Genomic DNA, 25,738 nt, shown 5'->3' on the forward strand with positions numbered 1-25,738 from the left:
CCAGGATATGTGTTTTATTGGGGTAGGGGTTTTGTATTGGTTTCTACAGGAGAAGAAAAACTTTGGATACCATCAAGTTGATCAAGATTGGAGTGGAAAAGGAAAAACCTCTCGACGAGGACAAATGACAGGTATTCTACTAAGATATATCTCATAAACTAAATAGAAACCCCCCAAAGGAAAGGGAAGTGTTTTGCTTTTATCTTCACAGGAAAACTCATCTCCAGAAGGCAAAGAACACTACATGGGTAGATGCTTAAGAAGAAAATGTAGCTATAACCATGAAACAAAAGGAACGTGCCATATGGTAAACTTTACAGCTGTCTCTCAGAGAACTCTATTTCTCTTCATTTCCTAGTCCCTATTCAATTAAACCAATGCTGGATTTAGAGGTGTATTTGGCTTTCCTCCTCTAAAATCCAAGCATGTTATTTAACTAAACTTTAGTGTTTCTGTGTTGTATCAAGAAGCCAACTGATGTAATACAGAATAAAAGAAGAATTTGGGGACTGTCTTTGTCTTTCTTGGATCTTTCTCTCAAGGTGTACAGCCTGTCATAATTGTTATGCTCCCATGGTTGCATTCCCCAGCATGTGTACATACACAAGCAAACATTTCTCTGCTAACTGTTTATGTTTGAGTCCCACACAGCCTATGAAGACCTGCCTGACACCAATCCCTGGACACCCTGGAAAGAAAATGGCCATACCTCCTTGACTGCACTGGATACAACTTGCTCCATTTCAACGGACACTCTTCCCAAAGCTTTGGATACTGACTTCAATCAAGTTGAGAATTTCAAGTGAGATCTTCAATCAAGTGAATCCCATCTAACATGGACTGGATACAATTCATTCAAGAGTTTCACTATACTAACATTTTCTTCCTACAGGACACCACAAGGCTATTGCCATCCCATTTCAGCAGGAAGTAACTTGGAGGATACTACGCCCCCTTCCCCCATTGTTGTCACTTAGGATAGTGTATATACCTAGTTAGGGATAGCTTCCTATCGTTTATTGTTGGGATTGGAACAAAGTGTTCAGGCTTGATTACCTCTCTCAGATGACTTTAGGGTTTAGTTAAAATAGACAGCTAGGATGTGACATAAGCAGATTGTATCTTCTTATATTTTACCTTTATGATTGTTAATTTTGGATACTTTACAATGTTAAGTTTTAATCCTCTTTTAGACTAAAAGGGGAATTGTAGGGGAAGCTGTAGCCACTCCTACTTAGGGGCTGGCTTCAGGTGTGCCTGACCATGTTTGCGAAGTCGTGGTCAGGGTGACGAGAGCGAGACTTGAAGGAGATTGCGTCTCTCTTTCGGTTTCACTTTTCGGCTTGCGTACAGACTGCTGCCATGCCAACAGGCTAGGTTGCTCTGTAAGTAAGGCTTTTCCCTATTAAATACCCTTATATATCCACTTGGCTCCATATTGTTAATTTCCCACTATACCGTTTGAACAGGAGAAACATCTTGATGAGGAGAAATGATAGGTCATCCACCAAGGTACATCCCATGAGTTGTATAGAGACCTTACAAAGGTGGAGGGTGTTTTGTTCTTGTCCTTACAGAAAAACAGAAAAAAAATCCATCTCCAATAGCCAAAAGACACCAAACTTGTAGATGCCTTGATGGGGAATGTACTGTGTATGTTTATCTTATTGATTGTTAAAATACTGTTTGGCCAATGAGACAGCAAGTAGATGGGACTAGGAGTCAAAGAGGATTCTGGGAAATGTAGTAAAGAAGTGCTGATCCAGGCAGGAAGTGACATAGCAAGGAGACTCATATTTAAGTCAAGGAGAAACAGGAAGGGTCCCTTTTTCCCCTTCCTCCTCCAGCGGCAGGATGTGATCCACCAGCAAGGAGGGACGCCAATAAGGTGTCCAATAAAATAAGTCTTATAACATATATAGATTTATGATATTAAGACTGAGCTAGCAGATGTGGAATCGTAGTTATTGGCCAAGCAGCTTTGAACCTAATAAAAGTTTCTGTGTATTCATTTGGGCCTAACTCGGGCAGGTGACTGGCGTAAAGCTCAAACATGGCAGTGGGGCTCAGGCGGCATTTGGCAAAAAGATTTATCGTAACAATGCCTAAAGAAGAGAGGGTAGCTATCCAGAAAGAAGGATCTTACAAAAAATAATCTTACATATGGTAAAATATTTATATTAAACTTATATCTTCTTACTTCCCAGCACAATCACAGTCCCAATTCACATAAAAATCAAACCTGGCTTTGGAGATGGACTTGGCCCTCCTTCTCCAAATTCATACATGTTGTTAAAAATAAAATTCAGAGTTTCTGTCTCATATCAAAAGGCCATTGGTATAAGACAGAAGAATACAAAGTCTAGGAATACTATTGTCTTAAATCTATTCCTCACACTTAATTTCATCCTTTTTGTTACCTTTCCCTGTATGTTTACCTATGGAAGTTAAACCTTCTATGCTGATATTAAATATGTTTAAGTCTTCCACAGTGAACAAAAAATTTCCTAACAGCAATCTTTAAACTCTCCAGATAGAAGATGGGGCCCTACTTCATCGATTCCACTTGTTTCAACCTGATGTCTTTGTATTAGCAAATACCACCCTAAAACCAGTTTGGGACTATAATGCTCTAGACAACTCCAGACTAGCTAGCTAAACTAAAATGGTATACCTTCTTATTACACCCTGTCCAGAACTTCAGATAAAACTTCAGTCAAGCATCTCCCACCATGTAGAGACTAGTTACAAATGTTACAGCTAGTACTCTCGAGAATTTTTGTTGCTGTAATTTTTTTTCTACAGGATCTCATGGAGTCATCATCATCCCATTTCAATGGGAAGTAATCCTGAGAAAACAATGCCCCCTTTCCCTACTGTTGGCATTAACAATAGTTTGTATTTTTCTTTCTTTTCTTTTGTCACTACAAAAGGGATAATTCACCTGCTTAGGGTTGGTTTTAAGTTGTTTAGGGATGAGTATGGAAGGTGATGCACAGACTCAAGTATCTCTTTTAGATAAGTTTAAGGGTATGGATGGGAAAGGTATGGTTAGGACAGGATATAGGTAGATTAACATTTTCTAGTAAACTAACTTTAGCAACTGTTAGCTATAGATAACTTAAATTGTTAGATTCTTGTATGTTGACTGTTTAGGGTCTTCTCTCTGTTTATGATGTTTTGCATACATATATAAAATTATCCTGATGTATATACATTTTGTATATTGATACAACTTAGGATATTTTATCATATTGCACTTTACAGTTCTACCTCTAGTCAAGACATTTCATTCAGTTCTATCTCTGTTATTAAGAATTATATTTATGTATATAGTTACATTTTTTAAGTCATTGTCCTTGATAAATTATTTTGGGAAGCTTCAGCCATTGTACAACTATGTTTCTGAGAATTACAGATTATTATCACCCATGCTTCTTACCTATGAGATTAGTCAGACATAGATTTGATCTTCAAACACTTCATAGACCTAAAGAATATGGCATTTAAATGTTTTAATATTAGTATGCCGTTGACTTGAGACCCAATTCTTGACAGCACCAAGCTGTTCCCAAGTATATGTTTGGCACTGATGGCACTCCTGGAGTTCATTCTCTCCTTGCTTAATGGCCTCTTGGGCAAAGAACTGCCCCCACCTCAACTGCTGACTTTGGACTTGCTCTTCTATTGTGCTTCCAGGAAATAAACATAAAAGACTGCTGAACCTTACCAAGACAGCCTTTCAACCTTCCTGCTTCTGTGTTGGCCAGTCAGATATTCTAGGCCTTAGCGAAAGCTGGTTGTCCCTATGCTCCTGTGAGACTTGGGTGATTGTTGAGGTAGCCTGCTGTTTCTGTTTTCCCTGCACCTTTTGGAAGTTGCTTGCCTACACTTTCTGCCTACCCTAGTATTGTTATCTTCCTTCTCAGGTCTTTGATGAGGTTGAAGATTAGACTTCCACAATTATTGTTGTCTCTTCCTAGAGAGAAATATTAGGTACAAGACTTAAACTTTCCATCTTAGGACAACTCTATAGTAATCACTGTTATGCCTTTTCCCTAGAACTGGATATGTAGTTCTTGCCTTCTGCTCTTGTTGCTTCACTGGCAATAGGTCTTGAGGGTGTATGTTCTTACATTTCCTTCTCCTAGAGCATACTTGATATTGGCTATCTTTGTATATGTATGTGTGTATCAAGCCTAAATCTTTTTTCTTTAGATTAAAAGGGGAATTGTAGTAAGATATCCATCCCACCTGCACTTGTAGTGCTGACCACACCCATTTGGGTGTAGTTACAGGTGATGTATGTGATGAAGAATGGTTTTAGGCCTTGGGTCCGGACACAGGTGGCTCTCTCTTGCTTCTGGCTGGGTGGATCCTTGGACTGGGAATTTACAGTGGTCATCTGTTTCTTAAGTAAGTGCCTTCTCCCTGAATAAAATTATATTAACCTATATTGAGCTTAGTCCCGTGAAGCTTGATCTGTGCATCCATACAAGGCTTTCAAGAAAACAGATGTTCATACATATTTAGTCTACATAAAATATACAATTGAACATATCATGAACATAGTATCGATTAGGTTCTAGAATAACTATACCTTATAGATGGCCATATGTTGAATTGTAAGTGATAGTTTAATGCTGTAGCTGAATTTTAATATCCCCAAAGACACATGTATTGAATGGATGTCTCTGATCTATTATATTTTTGGACATGGCAGAATTTTTAGAAGTTGATCTATAATTCAAGGAAGTTTAATAATCAGAGACATGAATTTCCATGGAGTATTAACAACCCAAGTCTTTCTATTCTCTCTATATATTGGTTGCCGTAAAGTGAGCATCTTCTCCTGGTTTGTATTTTGACCATGTTGTACAATGCTGCTCTAAACCAGGAAAACATGGCTGTGTGGCCAAGTATCGAATCTTGTGATACTGTTAAACAAGATAACCTTATTTTGCTTAGTGGTTGATATATCTACACAATTTATATGGTAGGGAAATCTAATGTATTTTCTGAATATATTCCCCCAAGGTAATTTCATTGAACTCTTTAGATTTTTAAGTTTACCATTGTTTTGCTTTGTTAAATAACAGGTTTTAGACAGTCTTACTATGTGTACCTGAACAGACTTAAGCACCTGGTCTTCTTCCTTCAATCTCCCTGACTTCAAGACTGCAGGTTTGCCCCATTACAGCTGATTTTCATTTAAACTTTTAACATCATAGAATTTGACTTTATACACTAGATTTAATATTGACTTAATATTTTGAGATTTTATATATTAGGAGTTAATAAAATTTAAACACAACTTGAACACTTGATGGTGACAATGAAATACTCCAAATACAGACTAAGGACTCTCAAAGTGTCCACAAATACAAAATGAATGGATCATTCATAAATATACAATAAAAATTTAAACCTCTTACCCTGTCATTCTTCCTTTAATTTTTCATCAAATTGATGAAATTTCCTGATCTTCCTTACTTTCCCATGACTTCATGGAATGTTTAAACAATATTATAAATTGTTCCAATTAAGCAAAAATATATAATTTCTTCAAAATCTTACATTTGATAAACTATTTTAGATAGACATTAACTATTTCCTAACTGTCCTGTGCCTCATTTTCAGATTTTATTGATAAATAACTATCATTCAGGCAATATCAGATGGCTATTGGCATATACAAATATTTGGTTACAATCACTTACTGGAGGTGATGGGAACCTGTAAAGACAGGAGCCCCTCAGGGCAAGAAAGACAGGTGTGTACACACGATCCTGGAGGGATTCTTGCTCCCGTGCTTCGCACCAGCCCATGTAGACTATCTGCAAGAAATTAAGTACTGTTAACTGCCAAAGTACACTTTACATATTGTAGTCTATTTGTGTGTCCTGTACTGTTATAATTTCATATAAAATTATTTGATTGATTAATTCCAAAGTCCCCTAAATGAGTCTTCCCATCAGTAGTGGATATGAACTACTCAAAGGACTTTGTCTTTGTGTATTTGTCATGCCAGCTGGCATGAGCTACTTTTCTCCTCCCTCCCTCCCTCCTTCCCTCTATCTGATCTTAAAATATTTTACTTAGTACTACTAACTGAACTTTTGTTTTTCTAATTATTTATATTAATTATATCTGAATGTTCTCATATCATAAAACATGAAAATGAGCAATGAAATGCCTTTTCTGCTATCTATCCACTAGAATGGAGCACCACATTCTCTGGCATCATAAGATAGGGTGTCTAATGCCCTTATTCTGAGCACTAGTCTCAGGTGGTAAAGGATATACTATTATGTTTTAAAAGCTTAAAAGAAATTTTGAGATTCATTTTTCACATATCAAGTTTGAATGACTGATAATAGTTCAGGGTCTTGTTGACTGAGAGAGATTTGTTTCTAAAGGAAAATTATGTGCTATGGATTGCTCCTCATACTCCACAAATTAATTTCTGTGAGAGTCAAACACACACAAATATTTTAAATATTATATCTTTGCCACAAGACATTTCACTGATTCCGTGTTTGAAGATACTTTTTACCTCACAAGTTTTACTTTTTTTTCTTTTTTCTTTTTTTTCTTTTATTAGTTCAAATTGGGAACAAGCGTGCTTCAGATGTCAATCCCTTCTCCTCACCCTCCCCTCCCCTCCAACATCCCACCTGCTCCTAGCCATCCCCCCTCCACTCCCCAGGCAGGATAAGGCCCTCAAAAGAGGCTCCCCAAAGTCTACCACATCATCCTGGGCCAGGCCTAGGCCCTTCCCCATGTGTCCAGGTCAAGAGAGCATCCCTTCATATGGGATGGGCTCTCAAAATCCCTTCTTTTTTTAAGACCTTACATATTTAATACAGTGTGTTACCCCTGTACAAATGGAAAAAAGTTAAGTTCAACATTTCTAGAACAATATGGCTGTTAATTTTTGTACAATGCCAACTGAACACAGTAAAATGGGATACTTTTTTCCAAAGTTGACAGCACAGCTAAAGTTTCCAAAAATTCAAATTATGTATGTATATATATATTAATATTTATATAAAAAGACCAATAATGGCAGTATGTTATGCATCAATAACATAAACAGCTTTTCCAAGTTCTGCAGTCATTTAAACAAAATTGTAGAGACATCCAGCCGTCTCCATTAAAAAAAAAAAAAAGAAAAATCAAAATCCCAGAAAAACAGCACAGTTCTTTTTGTGGTACTTGGCATCATTTTTTTTTAATTAGCTTCTCAATCATAATCTGGAAGGAAACAATTCTGAGCAACATCATTAAAAACAGCACTGATAAAGTATGGTCACTACTATGTATCATAAAGCAGGTCCACATATGAGTGAGTACATATCATGTTTGCCTTTTTGTGAATGGGTTACCTTGCTCAGAATGGTTTCTTTCTCAGGATGGAGTTCCATCCATTTTCCTGCAAATTTCAAGATTCCATTGTTTTTTTTTCTGCTGAGTAGTACTCCATTGTGTAAATGTACCACATTTTCTCTGTCCATTCTTCAGTTGAGGGGCATCTAGGCTGCTTGAGTTTCTGGCTATTACAAATAATGCTGCTATGAACATGGTTGAACAGATGTCCTTGTTATATGAATGTGCTTCTTTTGGGTATATGCCTAAGAGTGGAATTGCTGGATCTTGTGGTAGACTCATTCCCATTTTCTTGAGGAGTCACCATACTGATTTCCACAGTGGCTATACAAGTTGGCACTCCCACCAGCAGTGGAGGAGTGTTCCTCTTTCTCCAAATCCTCTCTAGCATAAACTGTCATTGGTATTTTTGATTTTAGCCATTCTAACAGGAGTAAGATGGTATCTCAGAGTTGTTTTGATTTGCACTTCCCTTATGGCTAAGGATGTTGAACACTTTCTTATGTGTCTTTCAGCTATTTTAGATTCCTCTATTGAGAATTGTCTATTTAGTTCTGTACCCCACTTTTTAATTGGATTGTTTGGTGTTTTCAAGAATAGCTTCCTGAGTTCTTTGTATATTTTGGAGATCAGCCCTCTGTCAGATGAGGGGTTGGTGAATATCTTTTCCCAGTCTGTGGGCTGTCGTTTTGTCTTGCTGACTATGTCCATTGCCTTTCAGAAGCTTCTCAGTTTCAGGAGATCCCATTTATTAATTGTTGATCTCAGTGTCTGTGCTACTGGTGTTATGTTTAGGAAGTGGTCTCCTGTACCAATTAATTCAAGGGTATTTCCCACTTTATCTTCTAGTAGGTTCAGTGTGGCTGGGTTTATGTTGAGGTCTTTGATCCATTTTGACTTAAGTTTTGTGCAGGGCGAAAGGTTTGGGTCTATCTGTAGTCTACATGTTTGCATCCAGTTATGCCAGCACCATTTGTTGAATATGTTCTTTGTTCCGTCATATAAATTTGGGTTGTTCATCAAAAATCAGGTGTTCATAGGTGTGTGGGTTAATTTTAGGGTTTTCAACTCTATTCCATTGGTCTACCTGTCCATTTTTGTGCCAGTACCAAGCTGTTTTCAGGACTATAGCTCTGTAATAGAGCTTAAAGTTAGGGATGGTGATGCCTCCAGAAGTTCCTCTATTGTACAGGGTTGTTTTGGCTATCCTGGGTCTTTTGTTTCTCCATATAAAGTTGAGAATTATTCTTTCAAGGTCAGTGAAGAAATGTGTTGTGATTTTGATGGGGATTGCATTGAATCTGTAGATTGCTTTTGGCAAGATTGCCATTTTTACTATGTTGATCCTGCCTATCCAAGAGCATAGGAGATCTTTCCATTTTCTGGTATCTTCTTTAATTTCTTCCTTTAGAGAATCAAAATTCTTAAGGTATACGCCTTTCACTTTTTTGGTTAGTGTTACTTCAAGGTATTTTATGTTGTTTGTGGCAATTTGGGTCACTTATGTAGACTATCATATCATCTGCAAATAGTGAGAGTTTGACTTCTTCCTTTCCGATTTGTATTCCCTTGATTTCCTTTTGTTGTCTTTTTGCTCTAGCTAGAACTTCAAGGACAATATTGAAGAGGTATGGAGAGAGTAGACAGCCTTGTCTTGTCCCTGATTTTAGAGGAATTGCATTGAGTTTCTCTCCATTTAATTTGATGTTGGCTGTTGACTTGCTGTATATTGCTTTTATTATGTTGAGGTATGTTCCTGTTATCCCTGATTTCTCCAGGACCTTTATCATGAAGGGATGTTGGATTTTCTCAAAGGCTTTTTCAGCATCTAGTGAGATGATCATGTAATTTTTTTTCCTCAGTCTGTTTATATGGTAGATTACATTGATGGATTTTTGTATGTTGAACCGTCCTTGCATCCCTGAGATGAAGCCTACTTGATCATGGTGGATGATTTCTCTGATGTGTTCTTGGATTCAATTTGCCATTATTTTATTTAGAATTTTTGAGTCAGTGTTCATGAGGGATATTGGTCTGCAGTTCTCTTTCTTAGTTGTCTTTGTGTGGCTTGGGTATCAAGGTTATTGTGGCCTCATAAAAAGAGTTTGGTAATGACCCTTCTGCTTCTATTGTGTGGAATACTTTGAGGAGAATTGTTATTAGCTGTACTTTGAATTTCTAGTAGAATTCTGCACTGAAGCCATCTGACCCTGGGTTTTTTTTTTTTTTTTGGTTGGGAGACTTCTAGTGACTGCTTCAATTTCATTAGAGGTTATAGGTCTATTTAAGTTGCTTATCTGTTCTTGATTTAATTTTGGAAAGGAAAATCTGTCCAGAAAATTGTCCATTTCCTCTAGATTTTCAAATTTTGAGGAATATAGCTTTTCAAAGTATGACCTGATGATTCTCTGGATTTCCTCTGTGTCTGTTGTTATGAGCCCCTTTTCATTCTTGATTTTATTAATTTGCATGTTCACTCTTTGTTGTTTGGTAACTTTGGATAAAGGTTTGTCTATCTTGTTGATTTTCTCGAAGAACGAACTTTTTGTTATATTGATTCTTTGTATTGTTCTCCTAGTTTCCATTTGATTGATTTAGCCCTCAATTTGATTATTTCCTGGCATCTGCTCCTCTGAGGTGTATTGGCTTCTTTGCTTTCTAAAGCTTTCAGTTGTGCTGTTAATTCTATAGTGTGATTATTCTCCTGTTTCTTCACTGGGCATTTAGCACTATGAACTTTCCTCTTAGCACTGCTTTCAGAGTATCCCATTGGTTTGGGTATCTTGTGTCTGCATTCTCATTGAATTCTAGGAAATCTGTAATTTCTTTTATTATTTCTTCCTGGACCCATGAATTGTGCAATTGGGTGTTACTTAATTTCCATTAGTTTGTAGGTTTTCTGTAGTTCTTGTTGTTGTTGAATTCTAATTTTAAAGCATGGTGGTCTGATAAGACGCAGGAGGTTATTTCAATTTTTTTGTACTTGTTAAGGTTTGCTATGTTGCCAAGTATGTGGTCGATTTTAGAGAAGGTTCCATGTGGCCCTGAGAAGAAGGTAAATTGTTTTGTATTTGGGCAGAATGTTCTACAGGTATCTGTTAAGTCCAATTGCGCCATAACTTCTATTAGTTCTTTTGTAACTTTGTTAAGTTTCTGTCTGGTGTTCCTGGCCAGTGCTGAGTGTGGGGTGTTGAAATCTCCCACTATACGTGTGTGCGGTTTTATGTGTGATTTGAGTTTTAGTAAAGTTTCTTTTACAAACGTGGATGCCTTTGTATTGGGGGCATAAATGTTCAGAATTAAGACTTCATCCTGATGGATTTCTCCTGAGATGAGTAGGAAGTGACCATCTTCATCTCTTTTGACTGATTTTAGTTTAAAGTCCAATTTATTGGATATTAGGATTGCTACCCTTGCTTGTTTCTTGGGTCCATTTGATTGGAAGATCTTTCCCCAACCTTTAATTCTTAGGTACCGTCTGTCTTTGAGGTTGAGGTGAGTTTCTTGTATGCAACAGAAGGAAGGATTCTGTCTTCTTATCCATTCTGCTAATATGTGTCTTTTTATAGGCCAGTTAAGACCATTAATTTGATGGATATTAATGACCATTGATTATTGTTCATTCTTGGTTTTTTTTTTTTGATTTGGTGATGGTGGCAAGATTATGTTTGGTATTCTACCCCTTTTTTCTTTTGACTGTTGGTAAGTTGGGATTATATATTATCTATGTTTTTCTGGTTGTAGTTAACTTCCCTGGGTTGCAGTTTACCTTCCAGTACTTTCTGTAGGGTTGGATTGGTGGATATGTATTGTTTGAATCTGGTTTTGTCGTGGAATATGTTGTTTTCTCCATCTATAATGATTGAAAGCTTTGCTGGGTATAGTAGTCTGGGCTGGCATCCATGGTCTCTTAGTGTAGGTAGAATATCTATACAGGACCTTCTGGCTTTCAGAGTTTCCAAAGAAAAGTCCGGTGTGATTCTGATAGGTTTGCCTTTATAGGTTACTTGATCTTTTTCCTTTGCTGCTCTTAATATTTTCTCTTTGTTGTGTATGCTTGGAGTTTTGATTATTATGTGGCAAGGTGACCTTTTTTTTTTGGTCCAGTCTATTTGGTGTTCTGTAGGCTTCTTGTATTTTCATTGGCATGTCTGTATTCCTGTATTCGATTTGGCTGTATTTTATTGAGAATTTTTGCATCAATGTTCATGAGGGATATTGGTCTGTAGTTCTCTTTCTTACTTGTTTCTTTGTGTGGCTTGGGTATCAAGGTTATTGTAGCTTCCTAAAAAAGAGTTTGGCAATGACCCTTCTGCTTTTATTGTGTGGAACAATTTGAGAAGTATTGGTATTAGCCCTTCTTTGAATTTCTGGTAGAATTCTGCAGTGAATCCATCTGGCCCTGGGCTTTTTTTTGGTTGGGAGGCTTTTGATGACTGCTCTATTTCCTTAGAAGTTATAGATCTGTTTTAGTTGCTTATCTGTTCTTGATTCAATTTTGGTAAGTGGCAACTGTCCAGAAAATTGTCCATTTCCTTTAAATTTTCAAATTTTGTGGAGTACAGGTTTTCAAAGTATGACCTGAAGATTCTCTTGATTTCCTCAGTGTCCATTGTTATGTCCCCCTTTTCATTTCTGATTTTGTTAATTTGCATGATCTCTCTCTGCCTTTTGGTTAGTTTGGATAAAGGTTTGTCTATCTTGTTGATTTTCCTGAAGAACCAACTCTTTGTTATATTGATTCTTTGAATTGTTTTCTTTGTTTTGACTTTATTGATTTCTGCCCTCACTTTGATTATTTCCGAGTGTCTGCTGTTTTCAGCTGTGATGTCAAATCTCTGGTGTGGCTATTCTCTGGTTTCTTCATGTGAGCACTTAGAGCTATGAACTTTCTTCTTCGTACTTCTTTCAAAGTGTCCCATAAGTTTGGGTATGTTGTGTTAACATTTTAGGAATTCTAGGAAGTCTTTAATTTCTTTCTTTATTTCTTCCTTGTCCCAGGAATGTTGCAATTGCGTGTTGTTCAATTTCCAAGAGTTGGTAGGTTTTCTGCACTTTGATTTGATTTCTAACTTTAAAGCATGGTTGTCTGATAAGACACAGGGGGTTATTCAATTTTTTTGTACCTGTTGAGGTTTGCTATGTTGCCAAGAATGTGGTCAATTTTTGAGAAGTTTCCATGTGATTCTGAAAAGAAAGTATATTCTTTTGTGTTTGAATAGAAAGTTCTATAAATATCTGTTAATCCCAATTGGGTCATAAGTTCTGTTAGTTCCTTTATCTCTTTGTTAAGTTTCTGTCTGGTGGTTCTGTCTAGTGGTGAGAGTGGGTTGTTGAAGTCTCCCACTATAACTTTGTGAGGCCTTATTTGTGATTTGAGTTTTAATAATGTTTCTTTTATGAATGTTGGTGCCTTTGTATTTGGGGCATAGATGTTTAGAATTGAGACTTCTTCCTGATGGATTTTTCCTGTGATGAATATGAAATGACCTTCTTCATCTCTTTTGATTGATTTTAGTTTGAAGTCTAACTTGTTAGATACTAGGATAGCTACCCCAGCTCGTTTCTTGGTTCCATTTGATTGGAGTATCTTATCCCAACCCTTTCCTCTGAGGGAATGTCTGTCTTTGAATTCGAGGTGTGTTTCTTATATGCAGCAGGATGGATTCTGTCTTCGTAACCAATCTGTTAGCCTGTGTCTTTTTTTAGGCGAGTTAAGACCATTAATATTGAGGGAAATTAAGGTCCTTTGAGTGTTTATTCTTGTTTGTTTTTGATTTGTTTTTGGTACTGGTATTGTATGTGGATTTACCCTACCTTTTAGTTTGTGTTTCTTTAGAGTGGGATTTTCTATTGCCTATGTTTATGGGAGTGTATTTAAATTCCTTAAGTGGGAGTTTTCCTTCCAGTACTTCCCGTAGGGCTGGAATAGTGGTTACATATTTTTTAAATCTGGTTTTGTCGTGGAATATCTTGTTTTCTCCATTTATAGTGATTGAAAGCTTTGCTGGGTATAGTAGTCTGGGCTGGCATCCGTGTTCTCTTAGAGTTGGTAGAATATCTATCCAGGTCCTTCTAGCTTTCAGAGTTTCCATGGAGAAGTCAGGTGTAAGTCTGATAGGTTTTCCTTTATATGTTACTTGGCCTTTTCCCCTTGCTGTTCTTAATATTTTTTCTTTATTCTGTATGTTTGGTGTTTTAATTATTATGTGATGAGGGGACTTTCTTTTTTGGTCCAGTCTGTTTGGTGTTCTGTAGGCTTCTTGTATTTTCATTGGCATGTCTTTCTTTAGGTTGGGAGAATTTTCTTCTATGATTTTGTTGAATATGTTTTCTGCACCTTTGAGTTGGGTTTCTTCACCTTCTTCTATACCTATTATCCTTATGTTTGGTCTTTTCACGGTGTCCCATATTTCCTGGATATTTTGTGTTATGGATTTGTTAGTCTTCAGATTTTCTTTGCTTGGTGAGTTTATTTCCTCTAGTTTGTCATCAGCGTCTGAGATTCTGTCTTCCGTATCTTGTATTCTGTTGGTTATGCTTACATCTGTGGTTCCTGATTGTTTACTCAGTTTTTCAACTTCCAGCATTCCCTCAGTTTGTGTTTTCCTTATTGTCTCTAATTCAGTTTTCAGGTCCTGAACTGTTTCCTTCAGCTGTTTAATTGTATTTTCTTGGCTTTTTCGGCTTTCCTTAATTTCTTGCATCTTTTGGTTTGTCTTTTCTTCCATTTCTCTGAAGGATTTTCTGATTTCCTCTCTTAGGTTCTCTATCATCTGCATAAAGTTGTTTTTAAGGTTGCTCTCTTCTGCTTCCTCTGTGTTGGGATGTTCATGTCTTGCTGGTGTAGAGTCCCTAGACTCTGGTGGTGTCATATTGGTTTTCCTGTTGTTGGATGTGTTCTTATGTTGTTGTCTCCCCACCTCTTCTTCCAGTGGGTACAGCTGGTGTCACTTCCTTTCCTGGTGTGTATGGGTCCTCTGTTCTCTTCAGGTGTGTGCAATTGATTTTGATATTCTAATGGTTCTCAAATTGGGTGCAGGCAGGTCTGAGGAACTCACTCTCCAAGTGGGTGAGAGCATCACTGGCACAGAGATGTCAGCAGACTCTGGATTGCTTGGTCCTCAGGGTTCTAGTCATCCTGTCGCTTACCCTTGGCCAGGAGTTCCCAGCGTGGGCAAGCAGAAGTTGGGCCCAAGGCAGGGGCTAAAGCAGCTCACCTCTGAACCCTCTGCACTCTGTGGGGGCCAGAATCTAATGTATGTTTTGAAATTTATACTATGATTTAATTCTTCATAGACTTTTCAATGGTTAATGAAATCAGAAGATCTAAGTACAATATGTTATTTGGATTTATTTTTATATGATCAATTATAATTAGTAGAATGATATCAAACATTGAAAATAATAAAGTTACTTTCATCATAAGAACATTTAGCTATGTATATATGTAAACAAACATACATATTTGTATATATACATACATACTTATGTATATATTTATATACACATATATGTATATGTGTATATAAATATGTGTATAAACATTTGTGTGTAGAAATGTATACAGTTAAATAGTATTTTTCTTATTAGTTCAAATTAGGAACAAGCTTGTTTCACATGTCAATCCCTTCTCCCTTTCCATCCTCTCTCCCCACCCCTCCCCCTCCTCCCCACCTATCCCCCACCCCATGCACCCTCCACTGCTCAGGTAGGGTAGGATCCTTGACAGGGGCTCCCCAAAGTCCACCACATCATCCTGGGACAGACCTAGGCCCTCCCCCATGTGTCCAGGCCCAGAGTGCATCCCTGCACTTGGGATGGTGTTACACCAGGGAAAAATACTAATCCACTACCAGGGGTCACCTAGAGTTCGGAGGCTTTCTAATTGGCATCCAAGTTCAGGGGTCTGGATCAGTCCTGTACTGGCATCCCAGACAGCAGTCTGGGGTCCATGTGCTCCCCCTTATACAGGCCCCCTTATACAGGCTCCCCCTTATTTCTGTGGGTTTCAGCCTGGTACCAACCTCTTTGATCTTCATTCCTCCCTCTCTGCAACTAAGTTCCAGATTTCTGCTCAGTGTATATCTGTGGGTGTGTGCCTCTGCTTCCATCAGCCACTGGATGAGGGCTCTAGGATGGCATATAAAGTAGTCATCTGTCTCATTATAGGGGAAGGACATTTAGGTTATCCTTTCCATCGTTGTGTAGATTGTCAGTTCATGTCATCCTTGTAGGTCTCTGGAAATCTCCCTAGTGCCAGATCTCTCCTTGGACCTATAATGGCTCCCTCTAATATGGTATCTCTCACCCTGCTTTCCTCTATTCTTCCCCCAACTCAATATTTCTGCTCCTCCATTTCCTCTTCTCCTCTCCTAAAAAGAACAAAACAAAACAAAACAAAAACAAAAAAATCACCACACAAAATGAAATAAGATAAAGGCTTAAATTGTAGTCATCTCTATTCTCTTGAATTGTTTCACTGTGTGATATTTCACTTTGATTATTTTTTTGAAATCACTATTATCAGAAAAAGCTTCTATGAAAGCAGAACCAAATTTATCTCCATGTTATGTTTTATCTTAATTTTAGACCTAATTAATATTTCATATTTCTCCCCAAATAAACACAAATACTATTGAAATTATAGCATTTTTATAAAACCATGCTTTAATAACATTATATAAATCATAATGATATAAATATATAATTTATTATAGTTAAAATATAACTATACTAATAATTTATTCCTAAAAACTAATTGTACTAGATTTTGGATAATTTGCTAAATTGTTATAATACTAAAATCTATAATCTTAACTTATAAGCATATAGTTTATTATTGTTACACCTCACAAAACTAAAACTCTGTAACATTAAGCATTAACTAACTGTTCTCCTCCAACCTTTTCCCCTGGCAATCACATTTCTACATTTTTGCCTTAATGTATTTCATTTAATAGGTGACCCATGTATAGTATTTGTCACTCTGAATTGATTTGTTTTACTTAATGTATTGTCTTCATGTTCATTTAGTGTTATTATAGTTTCTTTACTTTTTAAGAATTAACAGCAATGATAATATGGAAAAAATAGTAATTTTTCTGCTTATTTTTTGCCAACTTGAAATAAGCTACAATCATTTATTTTTTTCTTTTTTATTAGCAAGAAAATTATTTTACATGTCAATCCCAGGTCCCTCTCCCTCCCCTCCTCCCCTGCTCCCCCGCAACTAACGTCCTACCCATCCCATACCCTTTCTGCTCCCCAGGAAAGGTGAGGCCTTCCATAGGGGGGTCTTCAAAGTCTGTCATAGTCTTTGGGATAGGGCCTAGGCCAACCCCCTTGTGTCTAGGCTCAGGGGGTATCCCTCCATGTGGGATGGGCACCTAAAGTCCATTCCTATGGTAGTGTTAAGCACTGATCCACTACAAAAGGCCCCATAGATTTCCAAGGTCTCCTCACTGACACCAACATTCAGGAGGTCTGGACACCTTTGCTCATCAGTCCTCCTTCTCTGCATCTGGCTTTCAGTTCAGTTCAAGGTTTAGTTGTGGGTGTCTTCTTCTACTTCCACCAGCTACTGGATAAGGGCTATGTGATGGCATATGAATTAGTCATCAATCTCATTATCAGGAGAGGGCATTTAAGGTAGCCTCTCCTCTGTTGCTTAGATTGTTAGTTGGTGTCATCTTTGTAGCTCTCCAGACATTTTCCTAGTGCCCGATTTCTCTTTAAACCTAAAATGTCTCCCTCTATTATATTATCTCTTATCTTGTTCTCTTCTGTTCTTCCCCCATCTCAACCTCCCTGCCCCATCATGTCCCTCCTCACCCATCCTCTTCTCCCCTTCTCATTCTCCTAGTTCCCTCCCCACTCCCCCATGCTCCCAATTTTCTTAGGAGATCTTGTCCCTTTCCCCTTCTCCAGGGGAAGCTACAATCATTTAAACAAAAGAATCTTCAACGGTGAAAATTATTCCCATGCATATTGGCCTGAGGGCAAATCTGTAGGGCATTTTCTTAATTAATGATTGGTGTAGAAGTGTCCAGTCCACAACAAATGGTGCCATCACTAGGCAGATGTTCCTGGATGGTTTAAGAAAATAGACTTGAACAAGTTAGGAAAAAATAATGAGTAAGTAGTGTTCCTGCTTGACCTCTGTGTCAGTTGTTGCTTCCCGATACATTGAGTTCCTGCCTTGGCATTTCTCAGTTATGGAGTGTGACCTGAGAGTTGCCAGCTGAAATAAACTCCTCCCCAAGTTTCTTTTGGTCATGGTTTTTTTTATCATAGTAAAAGAAGCTTTAAGAGTGAAATTGTTTACAGAAATATGTGGTATTGCTGTGACATCCTGAATGTGTTTAACTAGGACTTTGTAGGAGGACTTTGCATCTTTGGGCTAGAAAAGCCACTGAGTGTTTAGAGCTTAGTGATTTGTTGTGGGAAATAAGTTAAACTTGAGAGCAGTCAGATTAGGGATGCCTGGCTTGTGGAGTTTCAGAGGGAAGTTGATAAGTCCCTTAAAGAATAGAGATCATTCAGTATTTTGAATTAGACTCTTTGATTTTGATCAGCTGGAGCATGACTCAGATGTGATTAACAAGAGTCTAGCATCATTAAAGCAAAATTTTCTGGAAAGTTCTTCCTCAGAGTAAGCATAGAGTACAGATGATCCAGAGATGGCAAATGATTTACCTAATTCCACTATCCAAACTTGGTCAAAGGCAAGAGTTTTCCAGGTAGTACCAGTTTTGAAAAAAAAAAAAAAACAACATATAGTGGCCATGAAGAACAGTGGAGACTTGGCATCTGACAGGTCAAAAAAGGTCATTAATGTAGGTGCAGCCACAGTTTAAATAGAACTCCTAAGTCATGGAGAGAAGCTAAGGCTTGGTACCACGTGGCAGGGTGGTGCCCATAGCTTGGAGAAAAGCTATTGATGATGGCGTAGTTCCATTGCCAGGCAGACCACAGCACTTTGGAGATGCCAGTTTGAGTGAGTGACTTCAAAGGACAACACAAGATGTGGAGTGGCGCCAACCAGTGAGACAAGCACTGTGCTGCATAGACCAGGGTCAGAGAAGTGACCAAGTGATGGGGGATGTCCTTCTGTATGCTGAGAATATATTTTCTCTTTTTGGTTGATGCATAAAGCTCTTTTGGTGAATGGACAGGCAGGAAGTACCAGATAAGGAGAATTCTGAGAAGAGGAATACTGAGAGTGTGCCACCTAGGAGATGCCATGTAGCTACTGGGAAGCTAATATACCCAGGAATTCTCCAGTAAGCCAAGACCATGTGGAGATACAAAAATTAATAGAAATGGGTTAATAATTAAGAGAGAGCTAGTCAATAAAAAGCCCGAGCCATTGACCAAGCAGTTTATAATTAACATAGCTGCTATGTGCTTGTTTGGGACTAAATGACTGCTGGACCAGGCAGGACAGAAACTTTTATCTACAGCCAAGCTCTTTGGAGCCCTCGTAATCATGATTCAGTTCCAGGTGTCAAACCCTGAAATTTTGACACTTTTGAATTTTAGTTTTTCTTTCATTTGGGTGTGCCTATGCCCTGATTGAGGCCTCTTGTAATTAGAAGTTCCGTATTTAGTTTTTATCCTTTAGGAATAAAAAGACTTTGGAATTTTAGAGAGACTTTGGAATTTTAAAGAGGTTTTGGATATATTTTTAGGGGATTTATATATTTTATAAAGGCTTTGAACTTTGAAAGGGACTTTAGTGACAGACTTTGAGCTTGAAAGGAACTTTGAATATTTTAAAGAGATTTAAATTTGTTTGAAGTTTTGAAGATTGTGGGACATTTAAAAGTTGGAATTTTTTACTGTAATGTTAATATTAATGTGAAATCTTAGGAATGAACAAGAATATAAAGGTAATATATTAACAATAATGAGTTTGTGTCAAGTTAAGAAGGGGTTTATTTTCCTGGTTAAATTTTTGTTGCCTTGACACAAGCTATAGTCTTTTGAGAAGAGGTAACCTCAATTGAGAAAATGCCCCTGCCAGATTGGATTGTTGGAAAAACTTTGGGGCACTTTCTTGATTAATGATTGATGTGAACGGGCCCAGCCTACTGACCTCTGGTTAGATAGCCCTGTATGGTATAGGAAACTTACTGAGCTGCATATGTGGAGCAAGCCAGTAAGAAACACTATTCTAGGCCTTCTGCTTTCAGGTCCCTGAGTTGACTTGTAACCCTGACTTCCTTTGATGAAGGAATGTCATATGGAACTTAAAGTAAAAATAAACCTCTTTCTTCCAAAGCAGTTTTTGGTCATGTATTTCATCACATCAAGAGAAACCCTAATTAAGACATATGCATGTCATACTATCTTAGTCATATCAGAATAATTGAGTTATAATAAAAGAAGGGTATGGTCATGTTCTGTACTTGGTATTTTTACATTAAGTAATTCAGAAAAGCCACCAAGCCTAGTTGCCTTATTAGATTTGAAACTTTTATGGCGATTTAACTCCTAGATATTTAACAATATAGTAAGTATACACAGGGACTATCCAGTCTTAAGAACACTTACACTTATATACCATATAAATGTAAACACAAGTCTTTTCCATTAGTAGTTACTTTGCACATGACAACATCAGGGCAGAGACTGAGTTTTTTTATTCATCCTCAAAAGTGAAGAGCAAAACCTTTTTAGCATCAGTGCTGGAAATATCACCATCCTTGATTTCAAGCTCTATTATAGAGCTATAGTCCTGAAAACAGCTTGGTATTGGCACAAAAAGAGACAGGTAAACCAATAGAATTGAATAAAACCCTGATATTTAACCACACACGTACACACACACCTGATCTTTGACAAAGAAGCTAAAATTATACAATGTAAAAAAGAAAGCATCTTCAACAAATGGTGCTGGCATAACTGGATGCTGGTGTGTAGAAGACTACAGATAGATCCATACCTTTTATCATGCACAAAACTTAAGTTCAAATTGATCAAAGACCTCAACTTAATTCCAGCCACACTGAACCTCTTGGAAGAGAAGGTATGCAATGATAGTTTATGCTAGAGAGGATGTGGAGAAAGGGGAACACTCCTCCACTGCTGGTGGGAGTGCCAACTTGTACAGCCACTTTGTAAAACAGTATGGTGACTCCTCAGGAAAATGGGAATCAGTCTACCATAAGATCCAGCAATCCCACTCTTAGGCATATACCCAAAAGAAGTACATTCATACAATAAGGACATCTGTTCAATGATGTTCATAGCAGCATTATTTGTAATAGCCAGAACCTGGAAGCAACCTAGATGCCCCTCAACTGAAGAATGGATAGAGAAAATGTACACAATGGAGTACTACTCAGCAGAAAAAAATGGAATCTTGAAATTTTCAGGTAAATGGATGGAACTAGAAGAAACCATTCTGAGCAAGGTAACCCAATCACAAAAAGACAAACCTGGTATGTACTCATTCATAAGTGGATTTTAGACTTAGAGCCAAGGATACCAACCTACAATCCACACTGCCAGAGAAGCTAGTAAACATGGAGGTCCCTAAGAGGGACATATATAGACCCCTGGAGATGGAGAAAGGGACAAGATCTCCTGAGAAAATTGGGAGCAAGGGAGATGGGGGGAGGGACCTAGGAGAATGAGAATGGGAGAGAGGAGGCAATGAGGAGGACATGAGGGAGCAGAAAGTTTGAGTTGGGGGAAGAATAGAAGAAAACAAGAAAGGAAATACCATAATAGAGGGTGACATTTAGGTTTACAGAGAAATGAGGCACTAGGGAAATGTCTGGAGATCTACAAAGATGACACCAGCTAACAATCTAAGCAACAGAGGAGAGGCTACCTTAAATGCCCTCCCCTGATAATGAGATTGATGACTGACTTAGATGCTACCTGATAGCCTTCATCTAGCATCTGGTAGAAGTAGAAGCAGACACCCACAGCTAATCACTGAACTGAACTGGAATCCAATTGCAGAGAAGAATGAGTGATGAGCAATGGGTCCAGACCAGGTTGGTGAAACCCACAGAAACACCTGACCTGAGCAGGTGGGAGAGCTCTTGATCCCCAGATTGATAGCTGGGATACCAGCATGGGACTGATCCAGATCCTAGGAATGTGGGTTTCAGTGAGGAGACCTTGGAAATCTATGGGACCTCCTGTAGTAGTTCAGTACTTATCCCTAGCATAGGTGTGGACTTTGGAAGCCCAATCCACATACAGGGATACTCTTTGAGCTAAGACACATGGGGGTGGGCCTAGGCCCTATCCCAAAGGATATGATAGACTCTTATGACCCCTGTGGAAGGCCTCACCCTCCCTGGGGAGCAGAAAGGATATGTGATAGGTAGGGTTTTAGTTGGGGGAGGGATGGTAGGGGAGGAGGGGAGGGAGTGGGAACTGGGATTGACATGTAAAACAATCTTGTTTCTAATTCAAATAAAAAAGTTGAAAAGAAGATGAAAAAAAAGAAGAGAAGGTAGGTGGTACCCTCAAATGAATTGGTACAGGAGACTGCTTTCTAAACATAACACAAGTAGCACAGACACTGAGATTGACAATTAATAAATGGGACCTCCTGAAACTTAGAAGGTTATGTAGGGAAAAGGACACATAAAACAATAAAAAATGGCATCCCACAGATTAGGGAAAGATATTCACCAACCCGATATCTGACAGAAGGGTGATTTCCAAAAAAAACAAAAACTCAAGAAGCTAGTCACCAATACATTAAATAGTGGGGTTCAGACTTGTAATAGCCAGAACCTGGAAGCAACCTAGATGCCCCTCAGGCAAATGGATGGAGCTAGAAAAAAACCATCCTGAGTGAGGTAACCCAGTCACAAAAAGATAAACATGAGCCTTCATCCAGTAGGTGTTTGAAGCAGAAACAAGCACCCACAGCTAAGCATTGAAACATACTCCTGGAACCCAGTTGTGGAGAGGGAGGAGGGATGAACAAAGGAGCCAAGATACAAAAAGGAGGGCCTAGGCCCTCCCCTGAATGATATGATGGACTTTGAAGGTCCCCTGTGAAGGGCCTCACTATCTCTGGGGAGAAGCTGGGGAGTGGGTTGGGGAGTTGGTGGGGAACATGGGAGGATGGATATGTAAATATGAGTAGCAATTAAAGAATTTAAGTAAAAATATACATAAAAAGACAATTCTCAATAGATGAATCTAAATGACTGAAAGACACTTAAGAAAGTGCTCAAATTCCTCAGCCATTAGGGAGATGCATATCAAAACTACTCTGAGATACCATCTCACTCTTGTGAGAATCGCTAAAATAAAAGCAACAATGAAGTTTATGCTAGATAGGAAGTGGAGAAAGGGGAACACTCCTCCACTGCTGATGGGACTGCAAGCTCATATAGCTACTTTAGTAATCAGTATGGCAGTTCCTCAGGAAAATGGGACTCAGTCTACACAAGAAATTCCATTCTTAGGCATATACCCAAAAGAAGCACATTCATGCAACAAGGACATCTGTTCAGCCATGTTCATAGCAGCACTATTTGTAATAGCCAGAACCTGGAAGCAGCCTAGATGCCCCTCAACTGAAGAATGGATGGAGAAAATGTGGTACATTTACACAATGGAGTACTACTCAGTGGATAAAAACAATGGAATCTTGAAATTGGCAGGTGAATGGATGGAACTAGATGAAACCATCCTGAGTGAGATAACCCAGTCACCAAAAGACAAAAATGGTATATACTCACTCATATATGGAGTTTAGACCTGTAGCAAAGGAGCAGATGCCTACAATCCACACCTCCAGAGAAGCTAGGAAATAAGGAGGATGCTAAGAAAGACATATATGGTCCCCCGGAGAAGGGGGCATGGACAAGATCTTTTGAGCTAATTGGGAGCATGGGGGAGGTGGAGGGAGTTAGAAGAAAGAGATGGGGAGATGAGGAGGGGAGAGGAGTACAGGAGAGAACAGGAAGATGGAGTCAGGGGAAGAATAGAAGAGGGTAAGAAAAGAGATACCATAATACAGGGAGCCATTATAGGTTTAAAGAGAAATCTGGCACTAGGGAAATGTCCAGACATCTACATCTTGCCTTGGTCATTGTATCTCTTCAAAGTAATAGAAAAGTGAATAAATTCCATTCTGTGCCACATTCTCTGTATGTTCCTTTCCTGTGTTTTAAATATTTTTCATATTCTTTGTTTACTTTATCTAGTTCCTGTTGTTTTTACCTTTGAATCCTAATATTCTGTCTTCTGCTTCATTCACCCTACTTATAAGGTTTGTTTTGAGTTTTCTAATTGGGTTCTTCAACTCCATCTTCTTTGCAGAATAATATTCTTAAATGTTTCTATCTTTATTAACTTCTGTTTCAAGTTCTAAATTTCCTGCATCATTTTCATGATTTTGGTGTTTCCATGGGCATCATCAGGTGTTTATCATCTTTATCTTTATAAATATTATATATTTAAATTCTTTGAAATATTTTAGTTATTTTTTTTACAATATGCTTGTCTTGTATATTTTACCAACTCCTTCTACATCTTTCACAGCTCCTTAGTCACCCATCTTTTTTTCCATTTCTGCTACTATTTTTGCCTCTAGCTTTTCCTTTCCTTCTTCCTCTCCCACCATCCAAAACCCCCCCAAAACAAAAACTGCACAAAAAATACAGAAAGAAACTTCACAACATATAATCCAAAAACAAAAGACAGCTAAAACAAAGCAAAACGTCCACAAAACACTATTGAGTTCATTTGATGTTGTCCACGTATGTGTAGATATGAAGTCTGCCTAACCCAAAGTACTATGATTAATACACCCAGTGACATTCAATTGGAGCAATTTTATTTTTCTTTTGTCGGGAGGTATTTGTTCCAAATACCTTTTTGCTGTGGATAGAACTCCATGTCCACTTTTCTTTCCTAGTACTGAGACACTGACATGACTGAGACAAGATATGCATGTCTTGTGCATGTTGATACAGTCTCTGTCAATACATATGTGCATCACTTCTCTTGTGTCTAGATGACACAGTTTCTTTGGAAGCAACCATGGCTCTTGCAATCTTTCTCCTTCATTTTCTGCATCAATACTTGAGCCTTGAGTAGAAGGATTTGATGAAAACCTACTATTTATAACTTCATTTTCCAATGTCTCTCAGTCTCTGCACATTCTCCAATTGTAGCTCTCTGTGTTAATTCTGGCAAATTGCAATAAGATGTTTCTCTGATGGCTGAGTGATGCATTGTGTCCTTATAGTCACAGGTAAGTGTAGTCTTCACCCTTCACCAAGCAAATTTCTTTTTGAAACAGAGACCATTAAAGATCTCTACCATTCAAAATCCAAAGGTGTAAAGCCCAGTCCCAAAGGAAATATCTACAATACAACTCCTGAGCCTAAGATGTATAAAGTCAGAACTGGAGGTGGAAGGAGTGTAAAAGCCAGAGGATCAGGGAGTTTGCTGTGAGATTGTTAAGTTCATGTTTAAGCTGTCATGCTGGTGAGACTTCATGGGTGTAGCATCTGACATGACTAGGAACTTAACAAGGACAACATGAATACTGATCTCAGGAGAAATACACTTTCCAGAGAAGAACAGAACAGTTGGTTATCCAATATCAAATTTTATCCCTGAAAATAAATATACAAGCAGTATTATTCATATTGAGTAGGTTGTACTTACATAGTTAGTAGTGTATATGCATATACATATACATGAACAAATATGTATTTGTCAACCACTAGTGATAAAAGAAGCCACAAATGTCAAGAATAGCAATGAAGAATGCAAGAGGTTTTGGAAGGAGAAAAATAAGTGGGACATGGTATATTCATACTATAATATTGAAGATAAAAAGGAAATTGTAGGAAAATTATTTTTAATAAAAAACTGAATTAATAAAAAGTTCTATACCAAAGGGATCATACATAAAATGTTTTTAAGAGACAGCTATGAAACAACTAGGAGATATTATCATTGAAGATTTTTATCTTAGCATAGACAAAGATTTATGAGAGACATTGCTTGTAGTATGTCAAGGTCCTGAAAACGAGACCACAAAAAATTAGGAACTCCTGGTTTTCAGTTACATTGACTGGACATCATAGAGAAGATAAGGTAATATGGATAATAAGAATATAACAGTGTGGTGAACATCACTACACATCTGCAAAATGCAAGCTTGAACAGACCATAATGTATATGCCACAAGATTATCTTTATATTGCTAATGTGGATATTCAATGTTACACACTTTGCAGCATAGTTTTATAACTTCCGTAACATCCAACATGTGTGTCTAATATGAACTATCCACCCACTCCACTACTCAAAAGGAATAAAAAGCAGGTGCCACACCAGAGAATGC

General features: G+C 37.9%; 1 protein-coding gene across 1 annotated transcript in view; it reads right to left on the minus strand.

Annotated features, from left to right (window-relative positions):
• The window catches only part of Sntg1 (syntrophin gamma 1), a 302,539-nt gene that overhangs the window by 126,062 nt on the left and 150,739 nt on the right, over window positions 1-25,738 (minus strand). The window contains exon 12 of the mRNA XM_035438749.1: window positions 5,721-5,837. Within this exon, the coding sequence (XP_035294640.1) occupies window positions 5,721-5,837 (117 nt within the window). The remainder of the gene's footprint in view (window positions 1-5,720; window positions 5,838-25,738) is intronic.

Source organism: Cricetulus griseus, chromosome 2 (genome assembly GCF_003668045.3).
Source record: "Cricetulus griseus strain 17A/GY chromosome 2, alternate assembly CriGri-PICRH-1.0, whole genome shotgun sequence".
In the NCBI taxonomy this organism is placed as follows: domain Eukaryota; kingdom Metazoa; phylum Chordata; class Mammalia; order Rodentia; family Cricetidae; genus Cricetulus; species Cricetulus griseus.